We start from the raw sequence: 20,672 nt of genomic DNA on the forward strand, positions 1-20,672 counted from the left end.
TTTCAGGTTTTTTTTTATCGACCGTGGGGGATGCGCGGGGGTTGCGTGGTCGTCGTCAACATTTAGAAATAAGCGTGGATTTTTCAAGCGTTCGGTGGGCCCCACAACGGTTCGCGCACACGCAGTCAGTGGCCCCTTACAGTGTCAAACGAATATATTATATATATCTAGTAATCGACGGAATTTCTACAAAGTCAAGAAAGCTCCGGCTGCTACGAGCCCTCTCACCTGTTGATGTGTGTGTAGAGAGAGAGACACACACACAGAGACAGAGAGCTCTCTATGGCAGTACTGCATGTCCCCCTTGCTTCTTCCCATCCTCATAGAGCCCCTTTTCGCGCACACTCGCTGCTAGATTTGAACTCTTGCTTACCTGATGCTAAACCCTGCCATTGCGCAGATTTTGAAGGGATTAAAGCTTGTGTTAGCATTACATGGGCCGATTTTGATGCAGGTGAATGTGAAGAGACATGGGGCACATGTAACAGCATGGGCATTGAAAGAGACACAAAGATACAGAGCATGAAATCGGGCAAGTTTGCTGCCAGCAGACGTGAAGGGGGAAGACAAAGAGAGAGCCAAAAGTGTGGGGAAATTGATGGCAAAGACCTGTGGCGAGTTGAAGATGGAGAAGGCATCAAGAAGGGGAGCGAATTGGATAGCAAAGGCATGGGCGAACTGAGCAGCAACGCGTCCGTGGAAAGCAAAAGCAATGGTAAGGTGGATCGCAAAAACAAGGGCAAATTGGATAGCAAAAGCAAGGAGGAGGCAGAGGTCAATGCCTGCTCTATGGAGAGGCAGAAGAAAGGTGCTTCGCATGAGAAGAGTGTAGATGCAGATTGCTACGTGACAGCCGTGATCGTGCCGCATGATTTTGTATGTGCGATCTCCAAGAGAGTGATGGAGGACCCCGTGGTGGTCGCCTCTGGGCAGACATATGAGAGGGCCTGCATCCAGGCATGGCTAGATGGGGGCAACACTCACTGCCCCATCACACAGGAACCCCTCTCCCATTTCCAACTCATCCCCAACCTCAGCTTGAAGACCCTCATCTCCTCCTGGCTGGCCTCCCATTCATGCAATTTGGGCAACACCACCCACCATAGCTTCTCTTCATCTAGTACCTCCTTTTCTTCTTGCCCCAATTTGGGTACCCCCATAGATGCCCACAGCCAAAGCTTCTTTTCTTGCTCATCATCTTCTCTCCCCAAGCTCCTCAGTGATGCTGAACGTCATAGCTTCTCTTCAAACTCCACGAATTCATCCACTTATGGCATCCCCAAGCTTCTCCAAGCTGCCCTCAATGACAGCTTCCCTTCAACCCCCGGTACCAGTGACTGCTCATCATGCTGGGACGAGGAAAGGGATGTGTGTTTTGTACAAAAAGAGCCAGTTTTGGAAAGGGATCCGTGTTTTGTGCAAAAAGAGCCAGTTTTGACGGATTCGCAATGCCCTAGTCATGACCCATTGTTGAAATCAGCACAGGGAAGGCAAGAGAAAGAGGACCCAAGATTGAAAAGGGTGCAAAAAGGCAACCTGGGTTGCAAATCTGATGAGCCACTGGTGTCATCTGTAAAGTCCTCCATCTATCTTGCCTCCAGGATCAACACCTTGGTGTCCAACCTGCAGTCTGAGTATGTAGACAAGCAGAAAAGCGCTGCCGCTGAGCTTAGATTACTGGCCAAGCATAATGAAGACAACAGGATGATGATTGCCAATGCAGGGGCTTTGGGGCCATTGGTGGCTCTGCTGCAGTCCAGTGATGAAACCACTCAGTTAGAATCCACCACCACCTTGCTAAACCTCTCCCTCAATCACATCATCAAATCCAACATCATCAAAGAGGGCGCCATCGATCCCCTTGTGAGGGTCCTAAGAGAGGGCCTGAGCTCAGTGGCTATCGAGAATGCAGCTGTGGCCTTAGCAAGCCTCTCAGTTGATGAAGAGAACAAGGCCAAGATAGGGTCGGCTGGTGCGATCTTGCCATTAGTGGACTTGCTAGACAATAGGTCAACAAGGGGCAAGAAGGATGCAGCCACTGCTCTCTACAGATTATCTTCTATTGATGAAAACAAGAGGAGGATGGTGAGAGCAGGGGCATTAAAGCTTCTCGTGGATTTCATGTCTGATGGTGGGGGTACTGATGGTATGGTGGACAAGGCCCTAGCCATTTTGAGAAACCTGGTGAGCATTGAGGAAGGGAGGGTTGCTTTTGTTGAGGAGGGAGGTATCACATTTCTTTTGCAAATCATCCAAACTGGCTCCAGAAGAAGCAAAGGATTGGCTGTCCCCATTCTTTTCCAGTTGTGCAGACATAGCACAGAGCACAGGTCCCTTGTGTTGCAAAAGGAGCCCTTACCTGCTCTCATGGCCCTTTCGAAAACTCGGAACTCGCGCCTAAAGGCTCAGGTATTAATGCCACAGTCTAGAAGCCTTATAACCAGAGGTCAATTCTGATTCTGCATTGCTTAATCAGCCCTTCCTCCTCCACATATTTGCCTAATGGATGTGTGATATGTGTGCTTGTACAGGTTGCTGAAATAATTCATGATTTGGTGAGTCACACATGATCTTGATTGAGCCTAGGGCTTGCATATTGAAGAAGGTGAAGAGCATTCTTTTGGGAGTAAAGACCATCACTATGTCCACCTTAACTGTACCACATACATACAAAGATTTTCTTAATCCCAACGGTTAACTAAAAGGGACAATTATACCCAAATCGTACACGAAACGTGTTAAACTGATATCTCATTTTGCTAGCAGGAGAGCATGCCATTTACATGCTTCCATCCGGTAGCCTTGACTTGTGCTTGTGCAAAGCTCTTTTTACTTGCATCTATCTCGTTTAGAAAGTTGAGCAACCTTTACAATAGGAAACCTCTATTCATCATGTAAGAGAGCATACATTTATCAGCTACCTGACCATCTTCTTCCCAAGTAACCTTCTTGTCGCAATTTCATTGCCGTGCCAACAGCAGATAGTTGATTACAACTTCATTAACATTATAAGCACAAGGCAGTTGATGTAATAAACTCCCTTTAAAAAAAGGGCTACATCACTTTTTTCAAAATCTTAATGATGCAAAACATGCTGCTTTCCTCTCTTAGGCAAACAATAATTTGCTTATGAAGTGCACATGTCCATGTGAGGTTCTCTTTGCACCTTGACAAAGGTCACATTTATACAAGGAATAGAGGGCTTTCAGTACAAAATCTGTGTAGAACAGGCTTTTCCCACAGGCACATTTAACCATTAACTACAACTTCTAAACTTTTTTTTTAAAAGCACGGGAGGATCCTGAAATCATATGCAATCAGTTTCCACATGGGAGTGGGTAGATTCGAGCCTGTACCTCACTTTTATGAGACAAGGGTACTGTTGGTAAACTTGAAGAAAGAGGAAAAAATATTGAATGACAAGGGAACATTGAGTCCTTTTTACAAACCTTGTTATGATAGTCAGTATGTCAAGTAAGGTGACAAGGAAGCATTGAGTCCTTTATACAAAACTTGTTATGATAGTCAGGATGTCAAGTAAGGTGGCAACCACGGAACCATCGTGCCCACGCTGGTAGTATCCAAAGATTTGCTGGAGGGTGGGGCCTTGGTTGATGTCGAAGGCAAGCCCATGAATAGGTTATGTGAGTGGGGAGACCATCTGGATCAAAGCTTTGATGAGCTTGAAGAATCTGATAGTGGCAATGATTACTGGGTCTGAGACCTTGTGGTATGTCTTGCAGAGGTCCGGATCATCCAATCCTGATCTGGTGTGGTTCTTTGGGAGGAGGGATGAGTGGGAAATTATAGAGCATCTTCCCCCCTATCTCTTTCTTTGCCTTGTAGAAGTCCTCCCATGCGGAGTGACACTTGATAGGGAAGTAGAGCCCGAGGACTCGTTAGTAGCATGGGGCTCCTCTGGGGCATTGCAAAGCCAATATCTTGATTCTCAACTACAGGGCATTACAAGGCATGCAATCACTTCTACATCAATGCCAGCAAGTGTTGTAGATCACCCACCCAATGCCTTTTATAGGGGATGCACCATTTGGGTTTCCCGTGCAATTCCCTGTGGTGGGCAATGAATGCACATTGTAGTTCTTTTGAGACATATGTCTCGTGGTTGAGGTACTTGAGGATGGTTCGGAGCTCCAGAGGAGATTTAGACTTGATGAAGAGACTGTGATGAAGAGGTTTGTAAGCTTGGCGAGACTTGAGTGCCCCATAGAGGCTCTAGTGGGGGTATCCTGTGTGGAGTAGGGGAAGGCAGCATGCCTCCGGTTGTGGTTTCAGACGGTCATGGGTTTATCTGTTGGGGCTTGTGATTCTTTCCCTGTTTCTTCCTTCACCTCTTCTTCTCTGTTGGAGTCTTCCTCTTCATCATCTCCAGCCATTCTCTTGAAATGTAGCTTTGCTGCCTTGAGCTCCACCTCATCTACTCCTGGATATTTCACATGTTCATCCGTGAGGCTGTAGATGAGGGTGCTGAGTTGGGTCTGGATTTGAGTGTATACCCTGTAGTAGAGGATGAGAATACCTTTGGGAGGAGAGGTAGGCATCCAGGTGGTGGTATGTCTCGCTTACCAGGATGTAGACATTGGAGGGCTTCTCATAAGATATGCTGCTTGACCCCTGAGGACACACCACCATCTTTCTAGGTTCAAGATGATGAGGTGGCGGGTATGTCATAGGGGATTAGGAGTTCCAGCTCTTCTTGGAAGTAGAGCATGGGCGGAAGGGTAGGGAGTACAGAGTTGGGCACCTTATTGAGAATTCTAAAGACATTGACATATATGGGGATTAGGAGATTGGAAGTAGAGCATCAAGAGGGTTTGGAGTACGGAGTTGGCCACCTTAGTGACGATTCTAAAGGCATTGACATATGGGGATTACTCGCCTTGTAAGTATGGCATGTGGCACTGAGGCCTGTTATACATACCCCACCGCCCATGTATGGGCGGGTGATCGGGCGGGGGAGATTGCTTGCCCATGAATTATGGGTGGTGGATACCCCACCACATCAGCATGGGCAGGCAGGGGTATGGCGATGTGTAATGGGCCTAAGTGATACGGGATTAAATGAAGCCAAGTAATGGATCTATGGCCCTGGGGGGTGGATGAAATTTGGGTCGTTCGATGGGTGGTCAATGATTTTTCTTTGAAACTTCAAAAAAATTAACGACATATAAGTTTTTTAACCCAAAATTTCATGGTGAAATCTCTAGCTTAGTGGTAGAGCATTTTGGAACTTCCAAAAAAATAACTACATATAAGTTTTTTAACCCAAAATTTCATGGTGGAATCTTTAGCTCAGTGGTAGAGCATTGCCTTCTCTAAGCAGCCACCTTGGTTCAAGGCTCCATGCTTGTGTACTTGTTCGGAGACATTTTTGACTTGAAAATTTGTCTATATGTGTAGCCGAGTTTATTGCGTGCGCCTGAGTTTATTTCTTTTGCCTGAGTTTATTATGTGCACCCGAATTTATTGCATAGCTATCTTAGTCCACTCGATTTTTACGTTGTCGCTTCCCCACCCTAGATCCCAATAAGGCCCCATACCACCCTTTATAGTGCTGAGGCATCGCGACGGTTAGGAGTACAAGGGGGTGCATATTATAAAACATTAGGATTAACCTTAGAGCAGAAAAAAATTGATAAGGCGAGAATATAATTTTCCTTAGAAAAGTAAGACCTTTTGGAAGAGAAGATTTATTTTTAAAAATATCGAGAATCAACGTTTCAAATGGATATGATTCGTACGAGAAAAAGGAAAATATTTCACATTGAACAACAAGAGATAAATTTGACTGGAAAGAAAAAAAGGGAAGTTAAATGAAAGAGTACATATACAACGACCCAAAAATATAAATTTATTTAAAGTAGATCCGACATAGAGAGTCTCTATCACTAAACCATCACCAAATGTGAACGAACGAGTTCTCGGTGCATTGTTGTCTATTACTTCATCTGCATCAGCATTGCCCTCCTCTTCATAATCTCCATTGTTTCTTGCATTGAATGGGTCAAAGTACCTGGCGGATGGATTGTCGACAAAGAAAATATCTTCTATATCTATGCATTGGATAAGATGTGGGAGTTTCATGACTTTCCATACAACTGAAGATCTTTTCTTACTCATACCGGACCCAGTTTTTTGAATAATCCATGAGGCTAACGGGTAGTACTTTCCAGTATGAATCATTTTCAGAAGAGTGGTTTGTAAAGATGCACCAATTTTATTGGCTATGTAATTATCCATGTAGACATAAGCTCTCTCAAAAAGATTGATACGTGATAAACAGACTTTATTTTTCAAGTCAGCTTGGCCATATAGCTGTCGACCTCTAGTAATTTCCTCAGTAGATATGTTGTGCGAGAAAATTTAAAGTGCGGTTTATGGAAATCTTTCATGCAATAACCCACCATCCCTTCGAGGGTTTGCATCTTGACTTGCCTAAGCCCTCTACACATTACTAGTGCACCCTGAGGCTTAAACAAATCCCATCCCAAATTTCTTTTTATAGTTTGTCCTATGCTTATTAGAGATGGTGCCATTAAAGAACATACCATTTGAAAGTGCAAATGGTTTAATGTTCCTCCTTTTTCTAGTGCAAAAAGACCTTTCATACATTCCATCCTCACAAACTCCTCCAAGGGTTCCCAGTAGGAATAGTATATATCTCTATTTCCTATGACTATTGTAACAGACACCTCAAAGAGCCTGGTTTTTTTTCGGTTGGAAAAGAAGGGATTTTGTGTATGGAAGGTTCTGAATCCATATTCTTCTCGTTTCTCAAGTGGCTTTTTTCCTTTCGTATTTGCTTTGCTTGAACCTTCAAGAAACAAAAAAGGATTATATTTCGACTTGTAAAACAATGCAGAAATTAAGAAATGAGAGTGTTTGATATTTTACAAATTAAAGAATACAAAATTAAAATTTAAAAATATTTTATAAACATTAGTCTATATTTGAAGTACTTTATTGACCTACAAGATCAACTTTTATTCATAATCAAATTAAATCGTTTAATTCACTTTAATGTTTTCTCTTTTTTTCATTACTTTAATTTTGTAATTTTGATATTTTTTTCAACAAAAGTGAGTTAAGAAATCATAATGAAGCTATTCATTAAGAAATTATAAATAATTTTTCTTCATTTACGTCATTTTATTTAAATTGATGATCTTATTTATTTAAAAAGTATAATTTTTAAGATAAAATTGTATTGTTTTTTAAGAAAAGTGAGTAAAGAAATAATAATGAAGATATTCATTAAGAAATTATAAATATTCTTTCTTGGTTTACGTGTGTTTATTTTAATTGACAATCTTATTTGATAAGGTATAATAAAGTCTTTTTTTTAAGAATAATTTTAAAGATAAAATTATTCACCAGATAAAATTTAATACTTGTGCTAAAAAAGATAAGTTACTCATGTTCAAGAAAAACAACAAATTTTGCACGAAGACTGGGAGGAAAAAAGTAATAATAATTAAATAATAATTTAATGACAATTTTTAATGATTTATTTTATAATTTTTAGAATGAAGTTAGGAAAAATAAACGTTTATTAAAATCAAGAAAAAAATCCTATAACAACAGGGAAAATAACATATTAATGAACATTGCACGAAGACAAGAAACGAAGATTGGGAGAAAAAAAAGGTTTATAGATAATTTACTGACATAATAAACATAAAATTAGTTTAATTTATTGATTTATTTACTAATTTTCGGACAACAAACATAGTCTGAAAGAATAAATGTAAATTTAAAATAACTTTAAAAATCTATACCATCGAAAAAATTTGTAGATTTAGAGAGGAAACAAGATAAACAGAAAATGAAGGGAAACAAGATAAACAGAAAATGAAGGGAAATCGTGTACTACTAAAATTCATATTCGGCAAATGCGAAATCCAATTCATTGCATGTATACTTAAATTCGGCACATGCGAAAGAAAAATCATTGCATGTAAGCGATGAACGCTTTCACAAAAATTATTATGCATATGTTTTTTTAAGGATGACTGTAATCATATAAAAATATGCCAGCAAAAGATATATTATCATCTATCCAGAAATCCATATAAGATAGATATGGAGAAATAGGATAAATGTTTGAGGTGCGTATTTGCAGCAACTGCAAGGGAAAAAAAATCAGATGAACCCAAAAAGAAAATTATTAAGAAATATAAATTCAAATAGGATAATTAATCAATGACCCAAAAAAAAAGTTTAACAAGCACAATCATATTAATTATAGAATAAATACAAATATGAGAAAAATTTACCCGACGATCATGCCTTCTCCTTCACTGCGCGAAGAGTGCGAACCGTCAGAGGGCCCTCAGGTGGTGTAACTATTCAAGGGCTATTCAAGGGCAAGCTGTATTTATTTCAGCTCTAGGAGCAGTCGTCGCAGACGGGTAATCTTCATGACAAAGGAGCAGAGAAAAATTACCACAACGATTGAACACCATCAAATGCCATCCAAAGGCTTCTTCCTAGGAGGCATGATGAGCACAAACAGAAGGACAAAGGATTCTTAATACGATAAAAGAAAGAACAAGAAAAAGGCATGATAAGCACATACAGAAAGGCTCTTTAAATCGGCCATGCAATCGTTCTAGAAAAAGATTGTAACTAAAATAGACAGACCGTGGAGATGATGAGGATGGCATGAAACACACCAATGAAAATCAAACATCAATACAGAGATCACGTGAGAAGCACATGAGCAGAACTAAAACGTAGGATAAGAAAGGAAATATGTAGAACACCAAGAGATGACCGACAGATGCAAGAGACGCCACCACCATCTGCACCAGAAAGCGCAGCAAAGAAACGCAACACACAGGGCTGATGAAACGGACAGCACAACGCACGACCTGCACAAACCACGAGAGAAAAACAACAGCACAGCGCAAGACCTAAAGAAACGAGGTGACAAAGCAGCCATAGCGCAAAGTGCACGACCTGCAGAAACAACGAGAGAAAAACGAAAGAGATAAACAAAGGGGTTACATGTACACGAGACACGTGTGACAGGTGTCTTATTGTTAATTAATAAAACCCCAAAAAATGTTTGGGGTGCGTATTGAGGATACATAGTTTTGGGTGTCAAGCGGCGTTGCAAAAGAAGCGGCCAATGCTTTGGTCAGCTCATCGCTGTCGCCCAGGGCGACCGCCTCGACGCCTCGGCCAGCTCCCAGCCTCCGAGCTAACAGGTCCCGTCGGCGCCAAGCCCCGCCTCGTCAAGCTCAGTGCGGCCAGTGCAACAAGGAGCTGGTGCACACGAGCTGTAGCCTGTAACTCGTGAGAGGCTACTCGCGGGCGTAGGCAAGAGGTGGTTATTTTCATAGCAAAAGTAAGGAGACTTTGAAGTTTGAAGGCCCAAGGATGGGTTGTAGACTGTAGTGTGCGGTCGGCTGGTGGCCTTAAAGCAATCGTGGATGGTGGGCTGTAGACTGGTTGGCTGGTGGCCTTAGGGCAACTGCGCTAGGCTCTGAATTGGTGGAAGTGGTTGGGGAGTGGGTGGTTGAAGGCATATCAGGGGTGGTGGAGATGAGCATCGGGTGGAGTGGGTGGTTGAAGCCATATCGCAGGTGGTGGAGATGAGCGTCGGGTGGCGATGAGCATCGGTTAGAGCTGTGTGCGATGGTGCCTATAAACATCATCAGATGGCAATAGTAAGGTCGAGGGCGTTGAAAAATAAATAACACTTTTTCCTATGGATCTAACATGTCTTTTAAGGTGTTTTTAATACATACAATTTTAGTGGTTCTAACTCAATTTTCATGGTTTTTTTAATGTAGACTTATGACCCTTGACCTACTTTTGTGGAGCAATGTAAAGAGGTTTCAACAAGCTATTTGCCATCCTCCAAGGTTAGTAATATGTTTCTTTTTCATTTTCAATATAATTTTTAAAATAATTGCATTATTTTAACTTGCATGGTATTAATACTTGTGCTAAATGCTATTACTATTTTGTGGTTATGTATATGAGATTAGATAGTTTTTTATATGTATGATAAGGTTTTAAAAAAAGAAGTATTAAATTTTTGAAGTTTGTATAGATAAATTAACAATCACTTCATTATCTATGAATACAAATCGCAATGCTGGATGAGACTGGCATCTCTCAGAAAGCATATAGTATACTGTTTAAGGCACTAGCAGAGAAATGTCAAAGTAAGAAGCATAAAGGTTCGTTACTTCCAAAACCAATGCAAGTAAAGTTTGCATGCCAACATGTGAACTAAGAGGTGTTTGAGAAGCTTGGTTCACCAGTACATATTGAAGCAACATTCGTTGCTAAAGACAGAGAGGTACTCTTTAACCAGCACAATAATATTTTCTTTGATCTTGAAGGTTTGCTTAAGTACGGAGTTCAGTTCTTTGAGATTAGTCAAGAAGAATGTGAAGGAGTTCTAAAATTTGTTTTGAAACTAGATGAGTGTGAGATTTTAAAGAACAGAAAAATGGAGAGGTTTACTATCACTCTAATGAACAGGGCTTTAAACACATCTATTACAAAAGATGATGCAAGATATTTCAGTGTTCAATCAGAGAATAACATATTTTCGCTTGGATCTTTTGAGGTATCTTCTTTATCATTGAATATAACTGTGTATTACGTTGAAATAATTTAAACATGAAACTTGTATTAAACATGAGCTTCTTCCAAGTGACAGTGGATAAAGAAGACTTTAAATTTTGCATTGGGTGTTTCATCAAACTACAATTCCATCACTAATTAGTGAGCAAAGAAATGGAAGGGCCCTTCATGTGCCTGGGTTCAATGACTATAAAGTGGAATGGCACATGGCAGGTGATTTGAAGACTCTAAAATGCATGTATAACATAAGCAAAGGTGCAAATGCAAAGAGTCCATGTCTATATTGCATGTCAAGTGCCAAGACTTTAAATCATGTACTATGGAACAAAGCTCCTGATAGGCATTTAAAAAATAAAGATTTCAAAGGAGTGCTTGATATTCCTTTATCTAGAGTGCACATATGCACATTGCATGCACTATGTAGAATTGTAGAGAAGCTGGTGTATTTGTGCATATGCTTTGCATGGGTGTTAAAGCCTAAAAAAGAATCTCTAAAAGCAGTCAAAGCAATAGAAAAAGTGCATTGGCTTGCATGGGGGGACATGTTAAAATTGAGGAGGACGACAAGCGGTCACAAGGGGGCAGCAAAGTACCAAGAAAACCATCAAATAGGTGGTGTGAAATCTAAAAGATTTTTCTCATACTGCCTCAAAGACTGTCGAGATAAAAACAAGCAAAAGATGTTTAATCGATGGAAAGATCTACATAATGCAATCAAGGGCATTGGAAATGAAGGTTCAATCCAAAATCGGAAGGCAGATGTGTGGATTTCACTTGACAAGATCTTTTCATTCATGGAGAAAAAGAGCTGGAGCAATAGTGAGATAAAACTATTTGAAAATATATTAGAGACTTGGAGGAAGGCATTCATTGCAGGATGGAGTGATCAACATGTAACTCATTACATGGTAAGAACTTTAAAAAATGGTGCAATCTCAATACTGTGAGACCAACTAATACATACATCTGATTTTTTTATGTTGTCATTGATTGCAGCATATACTATATAATCATACACCATATTTCACAAAGACATGCGGTTTATTGTCAATATGGTCAACTCAAGGCATAGAGAAGTCACATTACATGGCAAGAACATGTTACTTTAAGCACACTAGACATGGTGGAGGTAAGAATCGAGCCAACAGTCTTTTAGAGTTACATCAATGGACTTACAGGAAATTGATTCACAAAAAGTAAAACAAAAAGACACATTCAAGTCCTCATCATTAACACGTGCAATACAATTGATTAATAAAGAAAAGCGACAATGCGCTTGGAATCAGTTAAATTCGAGAGAGCACTATCCGTTGTGGCATCACTCAAGAGTCAGGGTTGGGAGAAGGTGGTCTAGATGAGGTGGGCTTGATCTTCTTCAGTGGTCTTCCTTCTTCATCTTCCTTTTTCTCTTCTTCGTCTTCATCTGTCGGGAGATCTATTTTTGGCATCTGCACCATTGGAGGCAACAGTTCCGACCGGCTTTTTCTTGTCCTTATTAGATATCTTTTTCCATATGGATGCAATGTGTCTGGGTCTGTAATTCCTGCTACAATAGCATGCGCTGTATATATGACAGGTAGTAGGGGCATTTTAGTGCTTGGCAACCATACCCTTGACCAAACACCCGCAGTGCAAACTGTTTCTCGTCGACAAGCACCACCTTCTCAGCATTTAAAGGCACTTCGTGTCCACCACAAAACCTGGATAGTACTTTGAATGCGAATAAAGGGAATTTTGCATTGTCTTTTGAGAACTCCTTGTGAAATATAATGATATGCGTATTAAAATTGTAATCATCATGACTCATGCCACTGCTTGTTTTTGCTGTTGTCAATTTTAAGCAAGTGTCGTAAATTGCACGTACCTTTTGATGATTCAAATGTCTTATATATTGAGCGAGAGCAACATCCTTTCGATGGCCTGTTGACTTTGAAGTGGAAGCTCCAAATGATCTTGAGCCTCCTACTCTCTTCAAGAAATCATCATCATATACAAAAACCTGGTACCAATGTTATATGTTTAATTGACACAATTGACAAAGTCCACATAAATCAAATTCTTATAGTTTGAAAAATCTTCCGCTCTATTACCTGTTGATTTTCATCACCCTCAAGCATGGATCTTGTCCACAAAGGGATCATGGACTTACTGTCTTCATGCATAGTAGGTGCCAAAAATTTACCCATATTTGCCAAACCCAAGATGGTCGGCAATTGCTGCAGCCTCCTCCTCGGAAGGCAATTGGGTTTCATATGTCCTAGCTTCATCGAACATCTTCTTTAATATCTCCTTGCCAGGCAGTTACTCAAAGTCCTGGACTGTAGAATCAGCTAGTAGATAATTGTCAACTCCTTTCTCTATCCAACCCATGTCTGTTTCACTAAAATCTACTAAGACAGCCAAGCAATAATCTCACGAATATTGAAATGTTGCATAATGTTTATTAATAATACATAATCAGCTTGGGCTAGTAAAACTGGGCAAGAAGATAGTGACAACTCTCCATGTTCATCTCATTTAGAAGGTGCTACATCGAAGGGGATAAGGGATGCATTAGCCTCAAAGGTTTCCTTTTCGGCCTCTGCCCTCTCCTCTACTGGGTCTATAGCCACCTCTTCCTCAACCCCATCATCCTCGAAATTGGCACTTGAGTGCTTGCCAAAGTCACTGTCTTCTTGGGCTCTGAGTCCTCAATAAGAAGATGCAGAAAACAAAGAAAACCATAACTAAATTGGAGCGGGTGACACTTCTTTGAGTGTATTGAGCATTTCTCCTCTACTCTATTGCTGCAGAGCTGGGAATCTTTTCAAGACAATGGCTAAGCCTCCTCTTCATGACTTTGTTTGTTACAAAATCAGATGGATGAACATATCGTTCACCATTGGACATAACGATATTGGCAAAAACAGTGTCTTCATACTCTTGCTCACGGTCACCGAGAACAATCCTACAAGAATTAATGACATTCTCAAGAGAAAGTTCCTTCTTGAACATTGAAGACAACTCATGAAAACACTCGTGGGCTTCTGCATTGTACAAGAACATAAACAGCTTTTCTACACAAGACTCTTCTCCCTAGTCATCCAATTCGTAGACAATGTCCAACTCTTTCGAAGATATGCCTAAAAAAATATTTCACTCAATTAGAACATACACACTTATTATACATGGGGTTAGTACCTGGCGATAAGGAGATTTGGATATACACATGCAAGCCCCTTGTCGCTTGGTACTAGCACCAAAAAAAGAGGGGTCGGTACCAAGCAGTAGAGGGCTCACACGGAATTCACGAGCCCATCACCGCTTGGTACTAACCCCTAAATTTAAAGAGACTTAAAGGGGTCAATAAGTTTTATTGTTTTTTTTTAGATGAAGCCTTAAAGGGGTCAATAAGTTTTATTGTTTTTTTTAGATGAAGCCTTTATATATATTAAATAAAAAACATACAAGCGACATATTTTGCATTTTAGTTGTATTTTGTAAGCTGAAATAGTCTATCTTCCAGGCCTAAAAATTTAAGGCCTACCCTAAGCTTAAACTTGAAGGCCTATAAATTTACTTGGCCTTCATGTTTACACATTTGCAACCCACTACTACTCTGGAAAATTTGATTTCAATTGAAACCTTAGTTTCCATGGTGGTGAAGAGAGGGAGGGAGGGAGAGATGGACATACCTGCAGAAAATATTGAAAGCTTTGGTGATGCAGAGGGACTGCTTGTTTTGATGCAGAGGGACGGCGATGGCAATGGCGAGGGACGGCAACATAGGTAACTCAACGCAAATGGGTGTCTCATCTTATCACAGAGGTAGTTAGCTTTGAGGATTTTCTATTAGACTTAAACCTAGAAGGATTTTAGCATGCAAAGAAAATTTAGGCAGTTAGCTTTGAGGATTTCCTATTAGACTTAAACCTAGAAGGATTTTAGCATGATGCGAAGAAAATTTATGAAATAGTGTAAATTTCTAAAAATGTATGTCCCAAATTGCTTGATTTGCTGGTTTGAGAGGAGTCCAATGGGAATTTGGGTATGTTTCTCAAAAATATTCTCCCCGAACACTGCTCCCAAGGGCGATTTGGGACTTAAAAAACCTAGTACCACACGAGGAGTTTTGGGACGTTATCGACTCATACCACTCGTGTGGACATTTAAAAGGTCGAACACATTAACGATGCCTGAATATGGTATGGACGATGTGCTCACTCATCGACTTTCTTGCATGTGTTCATTTTTTTCACCTCTGAGTCTCTTGACAAAATAGCAAGAGTCAAATGCCATCGCTACTACATCCATCGTCCTCCGAGTCTCTGACTGCATCAGCCTCCTCAACGCCCCCCAAACTGAGCCAAACGCCATCAACCTCTACATCTATTACATGTATTTCAAAGTTCTTTCAGACCTCTATACATGTATTTCAGAGTTCTTTCAGACCCTCTATTAACGTTTTGATGTATGTTTTGTGAATGTTGATAATAGTGTCTGTACAAAGCGCTAAGGGTTTCATCGGGGTCCTTCTGGTCCCATATCACTTAATACTGACCCCCTTGGCTCACATTGCCCACAGGTCTAGTACCAAGCAATATTGGTACCTCTGGACTCCTGTTTGTTTCATATCGCTTGGTACCAACCCCACTATGATAACGTTGGTCATGGGGTCAGTACCAAGCGATACAAAGGCCTCTCGAATCCTGTCTGCTTTATATCGCTTGGTACCAACCCCATTGTGAGTCATGGGGTCAGTACCAAGCGAAACAAAGGCCTCCGAGATCGTGTCTACTTTATATCGCTTGGTACTAACCCCACTGTGAGTACTAACCCCACTGTGAGTCATGGGGTTAGTACCAAGAGAAACAAAGGCCTCCACGATCGTGTCTGCTTTATATCGCTTGGTCCCAACCCCACTATGAGTCATGGGGTAAGTACCAAGCGAAACAAAGGCCTCCGGGATCCTATTTGCTTTATATCGCTTGGTCCCAACCCCACAATGAGTCATGGGGTCAGTACCAAGCAGAGCAAAGGCCTCCGAAATCATGCCTGCTTTATATCGCTTAGTATCGACCCCACTATGAGTCATGGGGTCAGTACCAAGCGATAAGAAGCGGAAGTGGATGAGTGGGTGGAATCCAGGAGAAATGTCGAGCTACAGGCAGATAGGGAGGAAAGAGAAGAAACACTGTGGGAATAAATGGAAAGGCTGTAAGAGGAGCAAAATCGAATAGTCCCAAGCGCAGTCAACCTCTCAATCATGACGTCGCTCTCCCATGCCCCTGACTCTTCTAATCGGTGTCACCATCATTAGACTTATATTTACATTTGTAACATTAATATTAATTTTGTAAGAGACCTGACATTGTTTTGTAAGAAAAAAATCTTTCATATATACAATTGCTTTTGGAGTTACAATGTCTCAATACTGTCATCATTCAACGATTAATCAAGTGAATAGTATGAGAGACAGATTCTTTGCAGAAAGTCATTTTCTCTTTTCACCTTGGCACCTGTAAAAAAGGGGTTTTGTTAGTGGTATCTTACATAATGTTATGCACAGCATACTAAATGGTGAATGTAAATATAAATGGTTTACCTTTTTAGTATCCATTGTAAATGTATATTCTTTTGGCAATTGTTCAATCTGCTTGTATGTAAGGTCTGCTCTAATTTGAGAAAGAGATGTTTTAGATAGTGTGTTCAGCATTGTAAGCAATTGCCCTTCCAAATATATCTCCATTACTAGAGGCGTATTCTCGGGATCTGACTCCAAATCTTGATCTAATGGAACAAGGTTGCAATTAACATAATGATATTTGGTGTAGTGAAAAGTTGCAATGAAGTTTTGAGAGCTAATAATGTACTTGCAAACTATTGATGACTTCTTCAAAACAGAAATGATGCCTTCTATCTTTCTCATGTCCCAACCATTGTCCAAAAAGTCCAGTGCCTTATTTGACTTGCAAATAAACATCGTTGAAGTATTTCTTATTTCTTCATCAAAGAAAAAGTCAACAAACACTTCGATAGGCATAAAAATAGTAAGCTTGACATTCTTTGTTGCAAACAGATGCCTTAAGAGACTTCTATATGTCGTGATACAACTTGATCCTATAACTTTCACTAGTTTGGGAAGTTTGCAATGGCCAATCTTTGCTTCCAAATAATGGGAGGGGTAATGGAGTCAAACGACCCCATCCAGAAGACGTGTTTGGTTCTAAGTACTGCATATCATAGAAAAATATGACGTGGTCTGCAAGATCTCTATGAGTTCTTCCTTTGTGAATTTGTTCTCCTACATATGCATGGAAAGCATCAAAAATCCCACTTATACTCTCCACTGGTTGCCAATCTATCCTATTGGATGGATAAATATCTGCATAGAACTAAAAGCTGACATTTTTAAAACAACAATTAGACACTTTTAAAACAATAAGGAGACAGGGATGAATGGATAAAAAAACTACATAATAACAACAATTAAACACTTTTAAAACAAAATAAGCTTTGACTAAGATACTACTCACAGTTGGGACGATATCGTGGAAGACCAAGAGGAAATTTTTTCACCCTCAAGTCTACATGCTAGAAAACATGTTGCATTAGTACCTCTGTCACATGCTTGCTCAATTCACATACCTTGAACTCTTTAACTTGTCCCTTGAATGGCTCCACAAATTCATTAGCATTTCTCCTCTTCCTCTTCCTTCTCTGTAAAAGTACCCAGCTCTTGATTGTAATTGTAGATAGTATTCATGTCCCATCGTCCGTATTATAACTATTGAATATAGTGATAGCTGAAATACTAGTATAAGGCTTTCTACAGGTTGCCATTTTGTGTACGAAAAGACACAGAAGAAGAAGATGAGAGCTTAATTTGGAGGAGACTTAGAAAAAGAAAGAATGACTATGTTGGAGACGAAGAAGATCAGAGCTAGTTTTGGGAGGGAACTTAGAGATTCTCTATCATTAACTACCATTCTCTATCATTAACTACCACTATCTTTTAGCATACATGCAAAGATTCGGTAGTATTATTTTAAGTTGAGTAAATGTTATTTTAAGATGCATTTTGAGCATAATTTTACTCTATTTACTTGAATTCTTGCTTTAAAATGCTGAATTTCTCCGTTTACGGAAGCCTCTTCCTCATTGGTTGAGCGCCACTCTCTCTCTAGAACTAAAAGGCCCAAAATTGAGTCCACATTTCTCTTAATGCGTTGGCTTATTGCATTGGGCATAGCTACATTAGTCGCTCTGCTCCTCCGGAGCCGACTAGGTAGTCTGAAACCATGTAAGTGTCGGGTCTTGACCGGACACCGAACAAGGTATTTTTACAAGCAAGAAATCTCTGAGAAAAGACAAAGACATTTCTCAATAAAATATAACATTTGAAGAAATCTTTAGAAAAAAAAAATTTAATCTCAATAAATATAACATTTGAAAAGACATTTCTCAATAAAATATAACATTTGAAAAGATCTTTAGGCAAATTTATGTTTGCTTTCTAGTAGTTCAATAAGCAATTCTACCAATATATAGCTTTAAAGTTATAATGTTGAATATCTCCTTGTAGAGAAAAAGAAGCCCATATAGCTTTAAAGCTATAATGTTGAATACCTCCCTACAGAGAAAAAGAAGCGCATATTTTACAAGATGATAAAAAATGTTTTGTACACTCATTATAAATGCTAAAATGCTAATACAAAAAGATAAAAAAAATGTTGGATACCTTTCACAACATTGGATTTTGCATGATTCCAATGGGTAAAATAACCAAAGGAGGAGTTTAAAATAGATTTGGAGACACCAACCTCTAAACATAAAAGAATATTCAATTAAGATGTTAATATGTTATTATATATTCAAATCATTATCCAAATTTCAATCAAGATAATGATTGAATATAAAATATATATGTGGATTTGTAGTAGCAATAATACAATGAGAGTGGCCCATCCTTTTCTCCTTGCTAATCAACACATCTATGATTAAAACAAGTTTACAAGAGGCTTGCTAAAAGGATGCCACTAAATTTGTGAATATCTCCATATAAATTTTGTTGAGAAACAAACAAGAGAATGAGAGATGGGGAGGTCAAATTTTGTTGTCAAAATAGGGGAAAAGGAGAAGAGAGGAAGAAGAAAAGGAAATAAAAGAGAGGGAATTGAAATTTGTAATTCATAAATATGTACATCTCACATTCACATTATTTTAAGGTGTGAATGAAGAGGTAGATCTGATTTTTTTTTTAGTGGGAATTTTTCCTTCTTTTCAAATGTGAAGTCCCAATTTTATATAAGATATGCTTAATCTTGTGTCATAATATGCTTAATCTTTTGTCATAATATTTTTAAAAATTTAATGTTATAGGATCTAGAATTCAAGCCTTCCCATTGGACAATCCAAAGGGTCTACTTTTTTTAATATTTTGTTAGAGGAGGGCCATTTTTTGAGTCCTAAAATCCCCTACTACTCATCAACATTACGCTATTATTTTTTTACTATGTTAATCATCTTGTAATTATGTTATCTACCACTATAATGTCTTAATATCATTGTATTTCTTCTTAATGACACGAACAAGTCCCAATGGTGACTAGACTTTGCATACGTGTGGAAGATATGTGTCCCAACACTCTTACAAAGAATGTTGGGATCATCGAGCCTCACCGGAGCAAGGGTTTAATGGCTGGGGTGCTCTTCATCTTAGTCGGTGAGGTTTTGGATCTCTACTATGTTTAGAGGGGGTGGCCAATGCATGGAGGTGAGAGGTATGTTGTGCGTTAGGGGTTAACCTAAAATGATGTTGTAATTAAACGAGGATGAGGATTTGGAGATTAAAGGGTTTGAGCTATCCTCATTCACTCAGGGGACATAGTGATAACCATTACATAGGGGAGATCGAGTATCGTGGTTCTTCTTTGCTAGCTAACTATATGCAATCATGGTTGTGATCCATCCTTTTCTAAGGATAATGCATTATTTCACATTGTGCTTATCTTGGGTGAGTGGGTGAGAGGTCCATTATCACTCTCTTATTTCTCCTCATTATTTCACATTGTGCTTGTCTTGGGTGAGAGTGGGTGAGAGGTCCATTATCACTCTCTTATTTCTCCTCATTTTTCTTGTGAACTTGATAGAGCATGTCTTGGGTGAGAGAGGATAAGAGGTTCATGGTAGCATTTCATCTTGCTACCATCTCAGTACCATTGAAATATCCTTCCATCTTAGTCCCATCAAGGGTCTCTATTGTATTGCACCTTAAAAATTAGTTTTGGTTACTCACTAGGGACCTTGGCCTCTATACTTATGTTTCTGTTTGGTGTTCTTAACACTGTACATAAGTTCCATGTCTCCTACCTTCATGCACTTGTCCTTGACTCCATCATTAAGTCCCTACTTGTGTCATAGTTTTTCAACCATCAATCCCTATGCACATCATAATATTTTATGACTTGGTTTCTCTAACTTAGTTTCTCTGACTTAGTTTCTCTAAGGTAGCTAACCTCTCTATGAGAGGGTTTCTCTTGAGTTTATGCCTTGTTACAATTCAAAGGGGCTTTGGGACCAAGTGTTCCATTGGCATGATTGTATCAATCCCAAATTGTTGTTGATAGCCACCTCTTCTATGTGGTGTCGTAGGCCCCATAGAGCATACCATAAATTGTGCTCCCAATTACTCCTTGATGCCTCTATTGTCTTTGTGAGAATGGTGCAAAATGTCTTGTTTGTGCCTTTGGCTTGTTGGCCGTTCACTTGCATTAGCCCATTTTGGGGTTGACAGGAGTCACCACTATAATTATACATCAAATAACAAAGATAAAGAAACCAAAATCATGTATGATCAATCTATGAAGCAATGATGTCCAAATCTACAACTTGGATGCGTGCCTGAAAATAGTCCAACGAAATATTATAGCAATTCTCACTCCAAGAGCGTGTGGTAAAAATCTAGAAAGGATTCCTTGTTTTGAATGTACATGTATTATGAGGTTAAGAATTGTAGAGTAATAGGCCACTCATGAGCCTTGGTTGCTCGATCGGCCATAGTTTAAGTG

The 20,672-nt window shown here is 39.5% G+C and overlaps 1 protein-coding gene across 1 annotated transcript; it reads left to right on the forward strand.

Annotated features, from left to right (window-relative positions):
- The first annotated feature begins 188 nt into the window (after positions 1-188).
- Positions 189-3,216, forward strand: LOC147611982 (U-box domain-containing protein 2-like). Its single transcript, XM_086783832.1, has 2 exons — positions 189-2,409; positions 2,532-3,216. The coding sequence occupies exons 1-2, from the start codon at positions 283-285 to the stop codon at positions 2,568-2,570; spliced, it is 2,166 nt and encodes a 721-aa protein (XP_086639958.1). The 5' UTR covers positions 189-282; the 3' UTR covers positions 2,571-3,216.
- The last annotated feature ends 17,456 nt before the right edge of the window (positions 3,217-20,672 follow it).

The sequence above is a fragment of the Cibotium barometz genome, chromosome 46 (assembly GCF_041138505.1).
Source record: "Cibotium barometz isolate CiBa-2024 chromosome 46, ASM4113850v1, whole genome shotgun sequence".
Classification (NCBI taxonomy): domain Eukaryota; kingdom Viridiplantae; phylum Streptophyta; class Polypodiopsida; order Cyatheales; family Cibotiaceae; genus Cibotium; species Cibotium barometz.